This window comes from Eptatretus burgeri, chromosome 8 (genome assembly GCF_056783735.1).
Source record: "Eptatretus burgeri isolate ZD-2024b chromosome 8, Ebu_testis_v1, whole genome shotgun sequence".
Lineage (NCBI taxonomy): Eukaryota > Metazoa > Chordata > Myxini > Myxiniformes > Myxinidae > Eptatretus > Eptatretus burgeri.
Window position 1 is genome coordinate 49,423,086 of NC_140968.1, and position 22,060 is coordinate 49,445,145.

The window sequence follows — 22,060 nt, forward strand, 5'->3', positions numbered from 1 at the left end:
ACTTATAAGCATATGCCTTTGCTCTCAATCCAATAAACTCACTCATTACTTTTCCACCCAACTCATCCTTAAACTTACCAATAACCTTTTCATTCTTTTTGGAAAATAACTCGCTCTTCTTGCTGAAATTACTTGTATCATATACTCCAATATTTTTCTTCATATCTTCATAAACATCATCAGTTTTTATATCTCGGATAAAACTATCAGTATCCATACACAACAATGAAACATTTTCACCATACTCTTTCTTTAAGTCATTATACAAATAATCATACATCAATATCTTTGATAAATCAAGAACTGCTGTTCCAATATAAATTGGTTTATCCATTACAATACTTTCCTTTTTCATATGAATTGCAGAAAAGTTCTCTGAAAAAACCTCTTCTCTCTCAAAACTTGGTTTATTTATCAATCTCGAAGCTTCTTTCCAAGATGTTGCGAATCTAATGTTTTGCCTGTTTCTAACATTTTCCATAGTCTTTCCAAATACAGCATTATTCATTAATTTATAAAAGTCCCCTTCAAATTTTACTTTTGTATTTGCTCTCATATCTGTATTGAATTGAATATACTTTTTCACCCAAGGACTTTGTTTAAATTTTAAAACTCTATGAATTTTAGCTACTCTCAATCCTTCTCTCAAAAACTGTTTTAAGCTTCTCTGATGTAAAACATATCCCTCTTTATCATAGAATGTTGTTAATAACTTTTCTGTTGATTTGCCTTTAATATTAAAACTTTTATGATAATCACTGAACCATTCTTTCTTTGGGGTTTCTTTCTCACATGCAAAAGGAAGGTCTTTATGCTTATTATGAAGAACACTCGGGTACCTCAAATCAACTTCAAAATAATAACCTTCTTCTTCGTCATTCAATTCCTCTTGAGAAGAAATAACAATATTCATCAAAGCCTTTTCATAATCCTTTTCTTCCACCCACTCTAATTTACCATAAGGTAGAGATTGAGACATTGCCCATCCATACAAATTATTAGCATCAAAATACATCAAATAATTACTATCTTTTTCACTATCATAATTTGGGAGATATTTATTATTTGCTTTCGCATATCTTTTTGAACATACTTGTGATATTCCACCTCTCTTGGACTTCTCAATCATCAAAAGCATATCAACATCACTGATTAAATCTATATCTTGTTTTGTCATTTTCAACATTGCACTCCAAGCTAAACCAGGAGCTGTGAAATAGTGGGCAGGGTCTAATCCATAACAATTTTTATTATGACAGAGTGTTCTAAAAGCCTCAAACACATCAGCGAACAATAAAACATCTGTTTTTAGATATAAATCATGATATTCTCCAAGGTTCTTTATCTTAAATATTTTCCATATTTCTTGTGCGTGTTTATATTCCTTATCACTTATCTCTTCTTCATAAAGGTTATTATAGAAACTTTCTTTTGAAGGAAGTTGTGTTTCTTTAAATCTCATAAATGAATCCATATAATCATAAGGATAAATTCCCTTACTTGTAAGAATTTTCTCTTTACTTTGAATTTCATTCCTTGTTTGAATTTCCTCTCTCGTAAGAATTCCTTCTTTAATCAGAATTTCATCTTTAATCTGAATTTCCTCTTTAGTTCGAATTTTCTTTATAATTAGAATTTCATCTTCAGTTAGAATTTCTTCATTAATTAGAGTTTCCTCTTTACTTTGAATTCTCTCTTTAATCTGAATTTCCTCTTTAGTGAGAATTTCCTCTTTTGGAAAGAATGAATTAAGATTTGGAAAAGAGTCCGTGGAGCTTAGATTTGATGCGAGGTAGGCTAGTGGTGTTCCCATAAACTTGTAAGAATCTAGAAACCTAATACGAGTTAAAGGTTTTGTGAATATCATTTTTGAAAATGAAATATACTTTTGACTTGTGTTTGTTATGGCAGAAATATTCCCTGGTGTTTTTGAAAGTTCATTTATAAATAGATGTGTATCATAGTTGGCGCTGTTGTGAAGAAAGACTGGAATAAAAGAAGGTAATTTATAATTAAGATTACAACAGGAATGAGCGGGACCTCTATATTTACCAGTAAGATGACAATGGTCTCTAACTTTAGACTCCTTAATTTCCCCCTCACAAATATGACAGATATTGTTCATTCTAAATTCTAATTTTTCTTCTTTGGTTAATTTCATCGGTTCATTTGTTTCTTTCATTAATTTAGTGAGTCTTATACAATCCTTTTCTAATCGTTTTACAAACTCTTGTGAAGCATTTTTTCCACGATAATGTTCAAGTTTGTTATACTTTTCTCCAACAGATGATTTGATATAATAACAGAAACCACAAGGAATATGTTTTTGATATTTATTTGTATATGGTTCTTTTGGATTAGGAGAAGCAGTATTTATCTTTTTAAGGATACATTCAAAATCAGCGTATATCACAAATGGGTGCATGATAGATTTATTATAATCTTCAAAAGAAATCTTTTCACCAGTTTTAGGCATTGTAATTACAGCTGATTTATGATTACTACAATATTTTGAATGTTGTTCTAATCGTTCTTTTGTATGAAATGAATTAAGACATCGCTTACAAGGATATATTTTGTTTGCTGTTCTGAATACCTGAGAAGAGATTAATCTTGATAAATTATTGATGTATGTGTAATGTGAATTCTTTCCAACACTAAAATATAAAAGGTCAATGTGTGTTTCTTCATTTTTATAGTTGTTTGAAATTTTTAATATTTGAACTTTGTTTGTATCCGTTAATCCATATACATTAATAGAAAGATTATTCTTTTTCTCAAATTTAGGAATATCTGTTAGTGGCATTGGGAATTTAAAATCTTTAATGTCCAAGGTATTCTCATATTTCATATATTGTTTTACTCTTTCTGAATTACATTTTGGTGGATGAAAGTGAGCAAGAACAGACCAGAGAAAACATTTATTATCATTGTTCTTAATATTAACAACTGCCTTCTTTCATTTTATTTCTTTTGGTAATTCAATATAAGAAGAAGCTTTAAGAGGGTTTGATTTTTAGAATGTGTATATCTAAAAAGATGATTTTTTTAATATTGAATCCACTTCCTACCACTGTATTATCAACATCCTCCTCTTGTCTTGATAGTTCTTCATAAACCCCACTATTCAAAAAATCTTGAAATGATGTTATAAAATGAAGACCTGTTCTCATATAAGGAGTATGTTCTTCATCTTGTCTTTTCATATTCATTTTCACTCCCATATAAAACTTTAAAGTTTTCATTTCTTTTAATGTCTTTTTAATAAATTTTTCAACATCGGGTTTCACTATTTCAATTGATTCAGCTATTGATGATGGACCGGGTTCTCCAAATTGAAAAATCCTTATTTTTATATGCCCTTTAAATGCCCCATCAGTGTTTTCAATATAATAGTCTCCCTTTACTTTAAACTCATTTTTCTTGTGTTTTTGTGATTGAAGATGTTTATTATAACTATTCAAAACATCCTTTGAACAGATATCACAATGTTTTCTTTCCAACTCAAGAGGAGATATTTGATGAAATAGATTAAATGTGTGTTTGTTGGTTCGGAGGTGTTTTCTATAATGTTTATATTCGTGATTACAAACATCGCAGTACGTTGTATTCACCATATTTATAGAATAAAACTTTGCTTAAACTAAAATTTTCTTGATGAAAATTTCGTTTAATTTATAGGTGAATCTGTGCTTAAAAACATTTTATCCTCCAACTTTTTCACTTAATAAATACAATGTTTCAAGACACAAAAGACAAGTTTCAATCAATCTCTTCATCTGTTAAAGATACTGAGAAATATGTCAAGGATGTAAAATTGAACAAAGATAAATATAACAACTATTGGATAAAAACTATTATGGTAAATAATATGAGTTCTTCAATTTCCTTCAGTGGAAGGGCTTTTAGTATACCTGGTAGAACATCAAATAAAGTATCTCTAACAAAAGTTTCTCCTCTCCTTCTAGTAATATATTCAAAACTAGAAAAAGCAATGAAACAAGAAAAAGTATCAAAGAACAAAAACCTTATGGATGAAGCTTTAGAAAGAAAAGATAAGACCATCTGTAATATGCAAGGAGAAATTTGTATTTTTTTCAACAACCCTAAAGATGTAAATCCTGATGAAATAAAGGATGTTAATATATCAGGTGAAATGACATTTCGTTCAGTAGTAGTTAACGATAATTTTAAAATTACCTTTAATATAAAAAATGTTGTCGTTGAATCTGATAATGAAAAAAAGTATATTGATATCGATGGTAATATACAACTGAAAGTATAGATGAATTTCAGTTTAAGTAAAGTTTTCCTTCTCAATATGCGAGACTTTCCTGATTCTCCATATGACAAATTTGAGAATTGTCCTGCGTGTGAAAGACGGGGATTAAACACAGAGTCAAAAGCCTATAAACAATGTATATTCTGTGATTATCTTCTAATTAATGATAATAAAAAATATAAAAAGGAAAATAATTCTTTTAGATTTACACCAAAAATGAATTACTTTACAAGATTGATTAGAGAAATGAATGTAAAGTATGAGGGTGATAACACACCTTTCCTTACAAGGGAAGAAACTGAACGTATAAGAGAAATGTTCAAAGGATTGTTGTTGTATATTATTCATGGATGTAATTTTCAGGGAAATATCAACACAAGATATTGTATAAATAAAATAATGGATTATCTTGAAATTAAACCTGAACTTAGGATAAAATATAGAGTTTCTAAAAAAGCCAATAATAAATTAAATAACCTGTTTTTCAAATATATAAATGAATGATTTTTTACCTATTTGGGAAAATAAGATAAAATTTAACAACCATAAAAATCTCCCAAATTCATTAAGATGTCTCATAGTTGGTTCAAGTGGATGTGGAAAAACCTGCTTACTTTTAAAAATGCTCCTCACTCCCAACTTTTTAGATTATGATAATTTAATAATTTTCACAAAGTCGAGTTTTCAACCTGAGTATCAACTACTCTCACAAGGTTTTAATGCTGGTCTTCAAAAAGAAGATATAATCGGTTTATTTAAACGTCAAAAAAACCTAAATGATTATAACATTGAAGATATAATTCAACTATTTTGTGATACACAGAGATGTAAAAAGAAATCAAATCCTATAACTTGTATTCTTAGTGATAATACGGATGATATACCGTCTCCCCAAGATTTGGATAAATCAAAAAAGAACCTCGTTATCTTTGATGATTGTGTTAATGAGAGAAACCAAACGGTAATGGACAGCTACTACACAAGAGGGAGACATTCTTCTTGTAATTGTATTTATCTTAGTCAATCGTACTTTCAACTTCCTCGTCGTTCCATCAGAAACAATGCTAATACTTTTATTTTATTCAAGTTAAATTCAATAGATATCAATAATTTTTGGAGAGATAATTGTTCTACATTATGTAGTAAAAAGAAATTTGAGGATTACATGAAGCACACGACTGAAAAATATAAATATATTGTTGTGAAACAAGATGAGATATTAAAGGATATATTTTTTGTTTTATAAACAATTACATATATAAATGACAACTATTATTATAAATCTTGTGGGTAAATCTGCTTCTGGAAAAAACTTTCATAAATCAAGGTTCTTGTGTAGTACAAATGAGAATATTGTAAATTTACTTAAAAACACCCCGTGATACGCATTGTATCAACAACAACTAGAGCAATAAGACCTGGAGAAATAAAAGGTGAAGATTATCACTATATTTCAGTGGAGGAACATATGCGATTGAGGAATGAAGGACAAATATTTGAGGAGGTTTCTCTTGGTACAACAAAATATTCACATTGTAAGAGTGAGTTAAGGAAACTAAAATCTGGTGGTGTTGGGATATTAGAAACTAATCCAGAAGGAACGAGACAAATTATTAAATATCTGAGCGGGGTGAAGATTTTATCATTCGGTTTTGATGTTGATGAAGAAACTCAACGCAAACGTATGAAAAGCAGAGATGCAAGGATTAGTGAAGAAGAAATTACAACTCGCATTAATGTCAATAAAGAATTTGATGAAATATTTAAAGAAAAGGATTTATTTGAACACATCTACTTGAATGATGAAGAAAAGGAAAATTTCCCTGTTAATCTTTACAATTCATTAAATGATATTTTACAATAAATAAATGGATACAAAAGAAAGAGCAAGAAGATTTAAGGAACATCAAGAGTTGGTTTCAAAAGTTGTAAAACAACAGGAAGACATAAAGAAGAAACGCAGACAGAAACTAACGGGCGAAGAAGCATTTGAAAGAAAATGAGAAATTTTTTAAACCACTTTTAAAAACTTCCCAAGAAAAAATGAAAGATGTTTCCACAGTTCCCACAGTAGAATATACTCCCAGAAAGCTTCAAATGTTAAAAGATTTCAGTCAAATGACGGAGGAAGAATTAGAGCATTTAGGAGAATTAGAATATGATGATGAAGGTTTATTTCAACAACTAGAAGAGATTAATCAACCCCCTGATTATATTGTGAATGCTGTTCAAAACAATGAATATTCAGCGGATTCAAAAACCAAAGCAGGACTCATTCCAACAGAACAACCAGCAATATTTCATCTTGTTCAAGAAAAGGTATTGATATTTAATGATGAATTAAGGTTCTTAAGTTCTGCTCAACCCCCTGTTAAACTAACTCCGAGATTAATGTTTCTTCTCACAAAAGATGGAAGACAAGGTTCAACTGTGAGGGATGAATCAAAGTATATTGATAAACCATTGGATATGGAAAATAATGATGATAGAGTATATATTGATTTGCTGAACACTCTAAATTATAAGGTTATTCTTTCTGGTAAAAGTAGGAAGAATGAGAAGGAGAAACACATTATTCAGGCTTTAAGTATCCTTGGTTCAGGTATTAGTTTTCTTCCAAATGACCCATCGCAATTAGTTAATAGACTGTTATTGTTGTTAGGCAGTAAGAAGGCTGGAAATAACAATTGTTTTAATGAAGCATCAGCCATTTTAGACCAGTTGATGAACATGAAAATAATTAATAAATCTCAATATAAAGACATTTTATCTCATATTAAATAAGATGAGAAGCACAATCCTGAGTTTTAATTTCACAACAAGCGACCACACATCTTCATTCCCATACCCACTACAACTTGACACAACAAAAGAATATGAGGCATCTTTATTGTCCATGGAAACTTATAATACCTTATTTAATATAACCGAGAAAAATGACAAGTTTAGTTATAATCCGGGAAGTGGATACAAAACGATAACAGTCTCACCCGGAGCATACGAGATTTCTCAAATATCTTCCGAAATTTCTCGTCTTCTGAAAGAACAGGGTGATGAACCAAAAAATATTGTTATAAACATTCAAAAACATACTTCAAAATCAACGATTAAAGTTAAAAATAACTACAAGGTTGATTTCACAATTGATAATTCATTTAGAGAGTTATTGGGTTTCTCCTCAAAAAAGATTGAAACTAATGGGACGTTTTACAGTGATAATGTCATTCAAATATCCTCAGGAATAAATTCGGTGTTAATTCACTGTGATTTGATTGATGGTGCTTATAATGATGGAAAAAAAAAATACAATATTTTCATTCAGCGCATACTCAACCCCAATTGGTTATAAATTCAATATGGAACCTAAAAATTTGGTTTATCTACCTGTGTCAGGAAAAACCATACACAGAGTAAATTTTAGGATAACCGACCAAGATAATCGTGTGATTTATTTTAATGGAGAAGTTATATCCATCAGAATTCACCTACGTGAAGTTTTCCAATAAATAAATACGATGGTTATTGTGAGGAAACACGAGTTGGGAAAATATAAAATAATTACAGGGGATGGGATGTTCCTTTCCCCGTACTACAAGGGTGAAGGTATGTATCTTGGTAGAGGATACTATAAAACTAAGAGACAAAGGGGTGTCGGACATCAATTTAGAGGAGATGGGATAATTGATACTCTCATGGGTATTGGTTCAACTATTCTTAAACATAAAGACCTAATTGGTTCAACTGCTTCTGCTGTGGGAAATGCAGCAGGTGCTGTAAAGAGTATAAAAGATGCTCAGAAGGAATCTCATAAATTACAAGCAATAAAAGAAATTAAGAAAGGTAAAACTCAGTTGTCCCCCCAAGAACGACAGAAAATAATTCAAATACTTGGATCAGGGTTTCAAAAGTTTTAACATCTTTTTCCTAAATAAATACAAGTATGGAAGCAATTGATAGTATCTATGATTTGGATGATACTATTATTATCTCAAACTCCACTAAAAAAGAAGATTACTTCAAGGTAAATGCAATAACTGGAACAGACTGGAATACAAATGGTACAAAAAGTTTTGAAATAAATAATCAACAAACCTATTTGAATCTCTCCGAAAGTTTCTTGTTGTGTAAATTTAAATTCACTAAGGCTGGGAATAACACAAACGCTACACTTGTAAATGATTTCTTCTGGAAAATGTTTGATAGTGTGCGATTGTATATTGGAACACAAGAAGTTGAAGCGGTTGATTATGTCTCTGCTGTATCTGAAATGATGAAATTTACACTCTATACATTCAGTGATAGAATGGGAAAGGGGTCTGTCGAAGGTTTTATTCCTGATATGTCAACGGGAACAAACACAGACCCTGGATATATTCAAAGGAAAGGAATGTATAATGATGATACAAAAGCAGAAAATAGTTTTACTGTGGCAGTTCCTCTTAAAGGTATATTTGGATTTTGTGATTATGATAAAGTTCTGTATGGTCTTAAAATTAGATTTCAACTACAAAGGAATGATAATGAAAATAGATTGCTTTTTGGTGTTGGTAGTGCTTTTGGTGAACAGAATAAATTTGTAATTGAGGAGATGAGTTGGTATATCAGTGAATATACTCCTAATCTTAAAACAGAAGAGATGTTGAATCGAAGACTTAACTCAAAGAAACCACTCAGTGTATCATACCTCAAAAGAAGATGTCAACACATTAAACTCAATCAAACTACTTACACGTGGAATTTGGGTGTTCTGGAAGGAAAGCCACGATATCTGTGGATGATTTTTAAAAAGCCAGATGGTGATACTGCGACTGATAAGAATAATGCATTGAGTGATAATGCTAAGGTGAAACAACTTCGCGTTTCTCTAGATGGAACATTTTATCCACGAGATAGATTGGAAATTAATTGGGAAAAAAATGATTTTGCTGAAGCATACAAGTCTTACCAAAAGGTGTGTGAAAGTAATGGAAATAAAGAACCTATTTTGGATATGACAGCATTTAAAAGTTTGTATACAATCTATGCGTTTGACCTGAGCGCTCAAAAGGAAACTATAAAGTCTAATCGAGTGGATACTTCCCTATACATTGAAAGAGGAGAGAGTGAAGAAGTTGATACATATTGTTTGCTTTTGGAAGAAACAGAATTGCAGATTAATACAGATAATGGTGTGATGATTAGTCTCACATAATTTTTTGTTAAATAAATGAGTGGCAAAGTACCAACTGGGGTATATGTTAATCAAATCAATCTTCATAAACTATCATCTTGTGTTCAAAATCAAAAGCCTTGTACGATTAACGTTAATACAATTCAGAGAAAAGGAGCAGTAAGAATTGATGTTTTGCTCACAAGAGAACAGGTTAAAATCTTGAATGACACTGGCTCACTTAAAATTAAAATGACAAAACCAATGTTGAAAAAATATTCAATAAGAGAGACGAGTGGAGGATTTCTCCCATTTCTAATTCCTTTATTTGCTGGTTTAAGTGCGGTTGGAGCATTGACGGGTGGTATTTCAACAGCGGTGAAAACTGCCAACGAAAGGAAGGCTCAACTCCAGGCTCAAAAAGAATTGGAAAGACATAACAAAGAGTTGGAGAAACAAATTAGTGGAAGTGGTGTAATTGTAGATTTTGCTGAAAAACTTGAAGGTCTGCCTGATAAAGCGAGATTGTTAGTAGGAGATATGCTTTCTTCTATAGCACAAGCAGGTGTAAAATTAACGAAAAGAGGTAATGGATTATATCTTTCTAATAAATAAATGAGCATTGATGAGTGGTTGAAAGAATTTGGAAAGAATACAACATCAAATTTACAACTTGCCAAGTATTGTAAGAAATTAAAAATTCATAATGTGGTTATTTGTATGAGAGATGAATTAACAAATGTGCCGAAACATACAAAGAATATTATTATGAACTTAGAAGATAATGATGGGAACGGTTCTCATTGGGTTTGTATTTTTAATAGTCAAGACAAATATTATTTTGATAGTTTTGGTCTTCCACCACCTGTTGAAGTCATAAAATTCTTACAGAATGGTGTTTATCAAACATTTCAAGTCCAAGAATTAAATTCCAAGTGTTGTGGTCAATTATGTCTCTATGTGTTATTTCAACTCAACAAAAATAAAAATTTTTATGATATTATTTTTAATCTAATATAAATGACTTATGTTGGTAAAGATGGTTCTATCTTTGGTGTATCTCAAGAACTGGATATTGATTTATCAAATTATTATACAAAGGCACAGGCTGAACGACATAAATATAATATAAACAAAAATATTAACATGAAAAATGCTTATAAATTAAAAAATTATCCAAGCCCGACTGACGCGAATGACTTGGTGAGATTAAGTCAGGTCAGGTCAGGTATGGGAGCATGTGCCAGAACAGCGCGTCGCTGCGTCCACTTTCCGCCGGTACTCCAGGGGCCTCCGTCTGGCCATCCCCCAGGCAGATGCCAGGCCCATCCCCATCTCCTTGAGATGATGGTCAACCTGCTGCAACCATGAGGCACGTGGTCGGCCCACTGGCCTCCTCCACTCATGAGACTCCCTCGCTGAGAGAATCTGGTGAGCAGGATCAGCGTCAAGAAAACGAGCCACATGTCCATACAGCCGCAGCTGACGCTCACGGACTATGCAGGTAACAAATCTCATCCGAGTCTCTCTCAGCAACCGCTCGTTGGACACAAAATCCGACCAGCGATAGCCAAGGATTCTCCGAAGAGACCTGGTACCAAAGGAATTAAGTCTCCGTCTCAGATCCTTGGTCAAAGTCCAAGTCTCGCACCCATAGAGCAAGACTGGAAGTACCAAGGACCTGAAGACTCGGACTTTCGTCCTCCCGCACAGGTACCGGCAGCGCCACACCCCATGATCCAGTGAATCCATGACTCCCCAGGCCCGACCCAGACGTCTATTGACCTCCGGCTCACAACCTGCGGAGACATGAATATCACTGCCAAGGTAAGTGAATCTATCCACGACCTCAACATCCTCACCACAAACAGACACAGACAGGACAGCAGCATCCAAGATGTCACCGAAAGCCTGGATCTTTGTTTTGACCCAAGAAATCCGTAATCCCAACGGCTCCGACTCCTCATTCAGCACCTCGAGGGCCCCCAAGAGGATGTCTAAAGTCTCCGCAAAGATGACTGCATCATCTGCAAAATCAAGGTCCGAGATCTTGACATTGCCAAACGATGCACCGCAACTTGATCTCTCCGACATCCTCCCAAAAATCCAGTCCATACAAGTGCTGAAAAGTGTGGGGGCAAGTACACATCCCTGACGAACTCCAGTAACAACTGGAAATAAGTCAGAGGCGGTACCACCACACTTCACAGCACTCTCAGTACCAGAGTCGAGTTCAGACATCAGATCGATCAGTTTCGGTGGCACCCCACGAAGACCAAGAATCCTCCAGAGGACATCCCGATTCACTGAATCGAACGCTTTACAGAGATCATCATAGGCTGCAGATTAAGTGATTTATCACAATATATATACTTAAATAAAACGGCTGTGTATTCCAAAGATACAGGTGTTGATATTATCTCCAGGTCATACAGAATTCACAGTTCGAATTAAAATAAATTTTTATAAAGAAGGGCGTATCGTTTGTATGAGAATAGAACAATGGGGGTATGATATGAATGATTTAGGATATAATTGGTCATTTAAAATTAACCTCGAAGACCTGGAACAATTAAATCAGTCTCGTAAGGAAGAATATTATCCACTTGGTATCGAGAATGAGTTTTGTGGAGCCACGATTAGTAAACAACAAATAAAAGAATTTAATAAGGGTAAATATAATAATGGTTTTGCCCTTGTTTATCTCATGAAAACAGAAAAAACAGGATTATATATAATAAGTAAGGAAATACAAAATGATTTAACTATGGGAAGATGGGGAGGTGTTTCGTGCCATAATATTATTGTAACATATATTTCTAATACATAAATGACAGCAAGAAGGCTTCAAGAAAATTATCATTTCTGTGTCCAAGCATACCTTCAAGAAAAGGGTATTCGGTATTTTAATAAATATGTTCTGCAACATAAGAATGAGGTATTTTCAATAAAAGATTGGCATTATGCTGATGTTGATAAACCGACAACTTTAGATTTAATTAGAATGTTAAATAATGAAAAAATTATAAAGTTAAGAAAAGGTAAGGCTCTTTTAGAAATTCAAAAGAAATTTTATTGGTTTCCTGTTGTAAAAAAAATTAATTTAGATACAGGAATAACAAGAAATCCTGATGAATATATGTATAATATTCTATGGGGTGTAAACGATTCAAGGATAGTAAGGGATGAGGAAGGAGTTGAAGAAGAGAGGGAAGAGGAGGAAAAGGAGAAGGAGGAAAAGGAGAAGAGAGAGAGGGAGGAAAGAGAGAGAATAAATAAATATTATAGTATGGAAACCAGTGAGATTCAAAAAGAATAGAGGTATTACAGAAAATAACTCAACCCACCGAGGAGGAATACAAAGAATTAACAAGTCTATTTGCAATACTTTCGACAAAACTATTGGCATCGTCAAGCTATTCATTTTAATTCAAGTTTTTCATTTTTTTTTTCTTAAATAAATGGAGGAGAGAGTGAAGGCATTTCTAAGGATTCTTTATGTTTTAAAAATTAAGATTCAAATGTGCATGTTGGAAACTAAAAAGGTTTTTGCACTCTGCAGGAATTTTTCTCATAAATAAATGAGTTATTGTCTCAAATGTAAAAAGAAAACTAATACTAAAAATATTTCATATATTAAAAGTAAAAATAACAGGGTTATACAAAAAGGTATATGTTTGGTGTGTGGTTCAAAAAAAAATCAATTTATCTCCAAACACAAACTCGGAGGAGATATACAAAAGTTTTTATCAGGAAGTAAATTTACAACTACTGGAATACCAGGGGAATTACATCTTCCAGGGTATTCTTTCTGTGGTCCAGGCACAAACTTGGATAAAAGATTAGATGAGGCAGACAATCCTAAATCCTGGAGTAAACCAATCAATAGAGTTGATGAAGTGTGCATGAGACACGATATTTATTATGGGAATACCACAACGTTTGAAGAAAAGCATGAAGCCGATAGAGAAATGTTGTATAATTTGTCTCTGATACAAAATCCAACCTTGAGAGAAAAAGTTGATAGGTTCATCGTGAAGAAGATGATTAGTGCTAAATTGAAACTTGGACTTGGAAATTCAAAAAACTTATCGGCTCTAATGATGCCATTAAGACTGAAGAGCAATTAGCTGATGAATTACATAAACCAATATTCACAAAGTTTCAGAGAAGGAAAGTTTATTCCAAGGAAGTTGATTATATCTGGTCTGCTGATTTGATTGAACTCAATAATGATAAGGGGTACAAGTATGCTTTAACCGTTATTGATTTGAGGAGTAGATATGCGTGGGTTGTCCCTTTAAAAAACAAAACAGGTAATACTCTTATGTTAGCTTTCCAACAGATATTTAATAAAAGTAAGAGAAAACCTAAAAAATTGTGGACTGATGAGGGTAGAGAGTTTTATAACAAGACATTTATGAATTTTCTAAAAAATAACAGTATTACATTATACAGTACCTTTAATGAAGGGAAGGCAGTTGTTGTTGAACGTTTTAATCGTACCTTAAAAGAGAGACTATATAAAAAATTCACACAACTCGGTTCACAACAATGGTCATCTTTTATTCAGGATATTGTGGATAAGTATAATGACACGATTCACACGTCAACAAATATGAAACCATCAGAAACATTTACAAAATTAAAATATGAAAAAGAGATTAATGTCAGAAAACCTAAGTTCAAAGTTGGTGATATCGTAAGAATATATAGGTGGAAATCTCATTTTGAAAAGGGTTTTACTGAACGATGGACGAAAGAACTTTTTAAAATTGTTGATGTAATAGATACGGTTCCTTGGACTTATAAAATATATGATTTGGAAGGGGAAGAGATTTTAGGTTCATTTTATTCACAGGAATTACAAAAGACAAAACTAAGCAGATAATACACCTTTGTGGACACTAGAGGGACAAGTCCGAGGTGTATTACAGTATATAATGTGTGTCAAGGGGGACGTTCTTAGATCTGTGAACCCCAAACACAGAATCCTCAACTGAATAGTCAAGGTTTAACTTTTGTTTGTGTGTGTGTGTGTGTGCAATGGGAGCAATAGGTTGGCGCTTCACTCCCTCCTACTATACACCGTTGTGGACACTCGAGGGCCAAGTCCGAGGTGTATAACAGTATATAATGTGTGTCAAGGGGTGGACGTTCTTGGATCTATGAACCCCAAACACAGAATCCTCAACTGAATAGTCAAGGCTTAACTTTTGTTTGTTGATGTGTATGTGTGTGTGTGTGTGTCCCAACCCTCACATTCAAAATCTCAACCCCAACCCTCACATTCAAAATCTCAACCCCAACTCAATCCTCACCCAACACAATGTCTTTTTCAAAATGAGATTTCCACCTATATATATATTTTACGTTTTGTTTTTTTTTCTCTTCTTCCAATTCTGTCTTTTAAGGCTTTCAGGTTTGATGACATAGAAAGAGGGAGTAAGAACTTTCTTGATAGGTTTAAATCCCAAAGAGTGGTAGCATTTCAAGTCTTCAAAATAAACCCAACTTTCCAAGTCTCCAAGGTAGTTATTTAAACCATCAAGGCAGAACTCATTTACTGATTTTTTTCAAAATTTGTGAGTCTCCAAGGTAAAACTTTGTATTCTGGCTCATCAACGTATAACTTGTTCAGTGGGTATTGTCTTGATAACTCACAATGAGTACTATTGCTGTAAAACTCTTTTTCAGGATTTTGCTGGTCTCCAAAGTATAACTCTTTGGTTGGGTCATCAAGGACGAACTCGTTCTGTGGGTCTTGGTCGCTCACAAGGTCTTCAACCAAGTCAACAATTTCACTCCAAGTTGTAGCAAAAGCAGTATTTTCAGATACAATTTCCTGTGAGAGAAAATAATAATGTATTAATTAAGTTATTTAATTATTAAATGAGTATGCTTCAATCAAAGTTTGAAAATAGGAAAATAAAAATCTTACCTCAATGGATAAGAGGTTTGAATCCAGTTCATCAACTTGAAGGTTTAGTTCCATACAAGTCAGAGAGTTCCAAGGAACCCCAAAGTCATCCCACTCAAGGTCTTGGTCGCTCACAAGGTCTTCAACCAAGTCAACAATTTCGCTCCAAGTTGTAGCAAAAGCAGTATTTTCATTTTGTATTTCAGATACAATTTCCTGTGAGAGAAAATAATAATGTATTAATTAAGTTATTTAATTATTAAATGAGTATGCTTCAATCAAAGTTTGAAAATAGGAAAATAAAAATCTTACCTCAATGGATAAGAGGTTTGAATCCAGTTCATCAACTTGAAGGTTTAGTTCCATACAAGACAGAGAGTTCCAGGCAAGCACACAGCACACCATTGCCAGCAAAAACAAATGTTTAAAATGGAGCCTGGGTTTGAAGCTTTTATAGAGAAAGACTGGTGGGTGTGGTTTCCTTTGGAAATTCCCTGGGCAAGCCTAGGCAAGCCTTCATTGGGAAATTTTTCAAAACCATAACATCCTGTAATTTTCTAGTGATTTCTTTGTGAGTCAGAGATGAACTGGAAATGATGTAAGAGTGGGCGGGGCTTAGCAAAAGTAGGCGGGGCTTAGGAAAAGTGGGCGTGGCTTAGAAAAAATACCTTATGAAAAGTGGGCGGAGCTTAGCAAAAGTGGGCGGGGCTTAGGAAAAGTGGGCGTGGCTTAGAAAAAAATACCTCATGCAAAGTGGGCGGGGCTTAGCAAAGTGGGCGGGGCTTAGAAAAGTGGGCGTGGCTTAGAAAAAATACCTCACAAAAAGTGGGTGGAGCTTAGCAAAAGTGGGCGGGGCTTATTGAATACCTTGTGGAAAGTCGGCGGGGCTTAGCAAAAGTGGGCGGGGCTTAAAGAAAAGTGGGCGTGGCTTAGAAAAAAATACCTTATGAAAAGTGGGTGAAGCTTAGCAAAAGTGGGCGGGGCTTAAAGAAAAGTGGGCGGGGCTTGTTGAATACATTGTGGAAAGTGGGCGGGGCTTAGCAAAAGTGGGCGGGCTTAAAGAAAAGTGGGCGGGGCTTAACAAAAAAATAACCTGTGGCTCAGGAGGTGGTCAAACAAGAGCATTAAGAGAAGTTTATCATTTCGTAATGGCACAAAAGGAGTATCTTAAAAAATATAAAGATTCAAATGTTTTGTTTGTCAATATCTTAGATGGGGATTATTGTGCAAAGAAAATTAAACTATTGAAGGAATTTGAGAATGAACAAATCTTTATAGGTTTAATGAGTGAGCTGTTCAACCCCCAGGTGTTCAATTCAATGAGGTTCAACCTCCAAGTTAAAAGGGGAGACAAATAAATATAGCTTGGGATAAAAAGGGGGTTTATTTTTAGGGAAAAAAAAAGGGAATCGCTGAAAATCCCCCATTCATTTACATGGGGAAAAGTGAGCCAGAACCAGTATTCTTACCCTACTACTTATATATATATATATATATATATATATATATATATATATATGTATGTATATATATGTATATATACGTATATATATGTATATATGTATATATATGTATATATATGTATGTATATATATGTATATATATGTATATATGTATATATTTGTATATATGTATATATTTGTATATATGTATATATTTGTATATATATATTTGTATATATATATTTGTATATATATATATATATGTTTATACACAAGGACTAAAATACAACAAACACCACTAATCTAGACCGGAAAACTTAACTTTGATGAAGTGGAAGGAGCAACTGCTGATCTGACCTCCACATGAGTCGACCCAGAACCGAAAGTTTTTTTCTGGGACTATTTTTATCCATAAATTTTGAATTTTGGTGGACTGAACAGTCCGGAAAGGATTGGAGATTACTAAATCACATTATGCATGACTATGTGCTCTCCTCTTGGCACATTAAAGTAACCAACTCATCTGAATCATTTCAATCTCCTTCACAAACATGTTATTTTGTCTAAAAAATGCAATTTCATTTGGTTAATTGAGTCTTCTCATGGCAGATTTTACCTTGCTGACAATTTACATGGAATTTGAGTGTGTGATAACCATCTGCCAATGAAAAATAAAATCATGGAACAAATGTTTACATTAGATGTTGAGATGAACACATCAACATGAACTCTGTTCAAAATATCTTTCAGAAAGAAGGAATTAACAACGCCATTAAAAAGCTGGTAGAACAGTGGATTAAGTGATTGATAACAATGCCATTAACTGGAATAACCTAGTCAAGTACAGGAGGATAGCAATGTACTCTTTATTAGGGTTAATAATGGTGAGATGGGGAAGGTGGGGTGGGGGGGGGGGTGCGGGAGAATGCAAAAGGAATCATTTTTTCAAATGACCCTTGTGGATAACTGTACAAATGTAATTCAGCCACATATTGCAGAATGTCTGATCTAGCAAACATTCAATTTAAGGCAATGTGTACTTGTCTAACTAGCATGACTTTGCATTCAGGTTTCTGGAGGAGGGAAACCTGGAAGCGGCATCAGAATCCAAACTTCGATTGGAGGAACAGCAGCGTAAACGACGGCAACTCCTGGAAGAGAATAACATTGAGCACAAGCCTCGCTTCTTTAAGTGCGTCAAAGCATCGGTCTTTTCCTTTACAACTTGGTTTCCATGATCTTTTGTCTTTTGTATTCTGCTCTCATTCCTATGCTGTGATAAAAAAAAAATCTATTTCACATGGCTCAGAAGCATTTGCAAAGTAAACGACGACATGCTATACAATCAGATTCACTCTGTGTTTAGCCTGTTGTTGGCTTTGTGGTTCGGGTGGCTGGCTTGGGATCTTAGGGTCCTGAGTTTGAGCCCCGTTGGCCACTGAATTATCACCAGGTGGGGTTGACTCAGCCTGTCATCCTTCCGAGGTCAGTGAAATTAGTAACTGTACTGGTAGAGGGGCACAGCATTAGCGGCACCTCCATGCTTCCAAGAAATGTTGGCGAGCCTGCAGCCAAGCTGTCATACACAAGAACAGAACAGAATTCTGTTTGGGTTTGATTGTATACTTGACAATCTTCAGATAGGTGGTTGAAGAAACTCCGCTGAGTATTCAGCACCCTTCTTCATTGTCACTACATCAGACGATAATACACAATTTGGTGTCTTTCTGTCTTTGTCTGCATGACCGAGATGCATTCGGTCGTGACTTATGCAATCTCAACCAAACCTTCCAGGGTGACTAAGGGTCACTCAACAAAGGTTGTAGTGACTTCATTTGACCCCCTCCCTGGGGGTTTTCTGCCTTGGACAAACGCCCTGTGAAAGTCTAAAGATAGCTTATCAAGGCGTTTTGTGGGGCAAACCTACAGGAAGTAAAGATTATTATAACCACAAACTATTCAGTCAATTATGTCCAACGTATGACCTTTAACAGTCACTCATGTTGTTTAACATGAGATTGAAATAAATTGGAGGAAACCTGATGTCTTTGAGACATTCTATGCTTATGGCATACCCTACAGACTAACAGACCGAGTTGCCTCGACTAGGTAGGCCGCAAGCTAGGCCGCGATGACCTTTAGCTAATAAAGGTGCATAAATGATTCTTTGCGCATGAATGATGTATTCCATTGCCTGTCTCATTTTTTTTTCTAGACACCACATTATATGTGGTCTGTATATGGATTGTTTATAAAGCCTGGTGTTGGCACAGTGGTTAGGGCAGCGGCTTGGAATCCAAAAGGTCCTGAGTTCAAGCCCCGTTGGGCCACTGAATTAATACACCAGGGGGTTGACTCAGCCTGTCATCCTTCCAAGGTCGGCGAAATGAGTACCAGTATACTGGGCCCATGTATACCCCGGTTAAAATAGGTGTACCATATCCCTGTGTCGTAAGAGGCGACCAGGGTTGCGTCAGGAAGGGCATCCGGCGTAAAACATGTGCCAAATCACTATGCGGATCATACGGATGATCCGCTGTGGCGACCCCTAACAGGAGCAGCCGAAAGAAGAAGAAGAAGATATGGATTGTTTATAATTTGTCTATTGGGACCTCATATATGATTTTTCTACTGGGCACGGTTTCAAGTGTGACATGCGATATTGCCCCTGACTCCCTCATGGCCTAATTGTGATCTTTATTCAATGCATAACCCCATTCATGATGTTTATTATTCACGAGAGGGAAAGTTGGAGAAAATTGGACGTATGCAGGGTGTCCCAAACATCACTATGCACTCGCACATATGAACCCAAAATGCACGAGAACATACTTACAAAATTATGAAGAAAGAAATTTTACCTTTGCAATAAGGGTTTAAAAAGGCATCCATGTGCACACAGACAAGCATACACACATCCTTACATATTCGTGAAGACACACATCAACTCGGCCTGAGAAATATTGTTGATGAAATTGGTGATGCCTTCTTGGAGCTCTTGAAGACTGTGGGGAATTATCTTTATAAACAGTGCCTTTCATTGCTCCCCAAATATAAAAGTTTAATTTGAAATTACATTTGGCCACTGAGATCCCCCAACCTGTCTACAAACACGTCGCAGAGCAGCATCATGGAGCCACGAGCAGTGTGCGCAGTCACACCGTCCTGTTGGAAACATGCACTGCTAATTACATCTTCATTCAGCTGCAAATTGAAAGGGTAAATAATGAAGTCACAATAGTGTTCAGAGTCGATCGTCTGGTGGAAAAAATATATATTGGGCCAGTTATCCGCTTATGTGATATGGCGCACTACGCCCCAACCTTCACATCATGCAGTGGTGACTCTAATATGGCGTGGGGATTTTCTGCTGACCAAACACGGCTGTTTTGGCTGTTTGCATAGCCAGATATATGGAACCAAGCCTCATCTGAGAAAAAGATAACTTCCATAATATTGCCCCATTAGCAGTAATAAAGTTACTAAACCATCGCTTCATGTAGTTAGTCCCTTCTTGCAGTTCATGCACAGCTGTTACTTTGTATGGGTGGAGGTGCAGACATTTCTGCAGTGTTCTGTGTGTGCTGCTACGTGAGACACCTGCCTGCTGTGACAACCCATGAACTGATTTCATCGGGCTTTATATGCAAACTGAAATATCATTAACTTTCTCATCTGATAACACTGAAGGCCTGCCAGGCTGTGAGGCATCCGCAACTGAAGTTTTGCATCCGCAACTGAAACTGGTTCGTTTTACAAAATTTGAAAATTAACTCCCATACAGTATTACAAAGTTGAACATCACTGTCAGGAAAATTATCTGCAAATTCCTATCTTACCCTCTCAACATAGTCACTAACAATACGAAATACATGTTCCACCAAAAAAACTTGTTCCTCAACTGCAAAAACAATAGTACACCCGAATCTACTTACTTCTCAAAAGCAACTGGCTTACAAACAACACACAAGGGCTGATGAGCTACTGCCATAATAATCTTACAAAACTGAAAGCCATAAAAATTAAAGTTTGATAAGTATGATGTCATAGTTAACATGGTTTGGCAGCTATATTAGATTGAAGGAAACTATTTTTTTAATGTTTCTCTCGAACCACTTCACCGATTGATGCGAAACTTCAAATTTATCATCCACTTACCAAGTGGAAAAAGGTTTCATTACAATGTTGGCAGAGGTCACATGGTTTGGCAGACATTGGATTGAAGGAAAAACCTTTAAAAATTACTTTCCCTGAAACCACTCAACCAATGATGTCTTAGTTATCAAACTTTGATCCCCATGGGTACTTGATGTACTTAAAGTTTCGCATTGATTGGTTCAGCGGTTTGACAGAAGGAGGTGTTTAAAGGTTTTCTCCTCCTCAACGGAATTGGACAGAAATGCACTAAACTTGGTAGTTATGATCAACACATGGAATGAAGGTGTGAGGTCATAAGGTGAAATACCGAAAAAAGAAATTATGGGCACATTTTTAAATGAAACTTTGTATATGCAATCAACATTGGGGGTACACATGAAAAATGTAATGATTTAACTTGGATTTGACCTCTGGGTCATGCCCCATTGGTTGGGGACTTGGGCCTCACAGGGGTAAAAACAGAAAAACTTTTCACCCAAAATTTGATATTGGGTAATTCCTGGTGGAACTTTTTGCCATCTTTCAACTGCTTTTGGTGGCAAGCATGGGTATTTGTGATGGCGTGCCATCGACTTCGCGATAGTTCATATTCTAAAGGCTGTGTCCACATCAGCATTTATCTCGTCGCAACATAAATAAACCTGAACTTCCACCCTGACTACAACGCACAGCAAGGTCAGTAATATGTCACCATCAAAAACCTGGTGCGTATCAACAAATATACTTCAAATATATCATCATCATTCCTTATTTACTACTGTAATTGCCATTTCACCAGCAAACCTGGTGGTGGTTTAACCATTAATGTGGCTGGCTTACGATATTGAAGACCTGAGTTAAAGCCCTTGTCACACCATAAATAACACCAGTTGGGTTGACTCAGCCTGTCATCCTTCTGAGGTTGTACCAGCTCTAAGAGAAATGAGATGCTTGAGTATCCTGCGTCGGAGTGGCAATCTGTCCAGGATTGTGCCAGCTAGCCAATTAAACTGCAACAGCAGCCCTATGCACCTGACAGTGTGAAAGGAATTATTGGTTATTTCACCGGGTCCCTTCACTAGTTCCCTTTAAACAAGTGCATTTTGATGAGAGTTTGTTCTAAAAGAGCT

The 22,060-nt window shown here is 35.0% G+C and overlaps 2 protein-coding genes across 3 annotated transcripts in view; one reads left to right on the forward strand and one right to left on the reverse strand.

The window, feature by feature from the left end:
- Window positions 1-22,060, forward strand: part of LOC147021705 (oxysterol-binding protein-related protein 6-like) — a 214,582-nt gene that overhangs the window by 189,152 nt on the left and 3,370 nt on the right. For both annotated transcript variants that reach the window (XM_085891970.1, XM_085891969.1), the window contains one exon: window positions 17,863-17,985. In XM_085891970.1, coding sequence (XP_085748096.1) covers window positions 17,863-17,985 — 123 coding nt within the window. The remainder of the gene's footprint in view (window positions 1-17,862; window positions 17,986-22,060) is intronic.
- On the reverse strand, window positions 13,957-16,158 carry LOC147021707 (uncharacterized). Its single transcript, XM_085891968.1, has 3 exons — window positions 15,664-16,158; window positions 15,373-15,567; window positions 13,957-15,276 (listed from the first exon to the last, which is right to left on the reverse strand). The coding sequence occupies exons 1-3, from the start codon at window positions 15,754-15,756 to the stop codon at window positions 14,995-14,997; spliced, it is 570 nt and encodes a 189-aa protein (XP_085748094.1). The 5' UTR covers window positions 15,757-16,158; the 3' UTR covers window positions 13,957-14,994.

Coding starts and splice junctions, on each gene's coding strand:
- LOC147021707 (XM_085891968.1), bottom strand. CDS start 15,756: ATGGTGTGCTGTGTGCTTGCCTGGAACTCTCTGTCTTGTATGGAACTA. Junction 15,568..15,663: donor CAAACCTCTTATCCATTGAG/GTAAGATTTTTA, acceptor TTTCTCTCACAG/GAAATTGTATCTGAAATACA. Junction 15,277..15,372: donor CAAACCTCTTATCCATTGAG/GTAAGATTTTTA, acceptor TTTCTCTCACAG/GAAATTGTATCTGAAAATAC.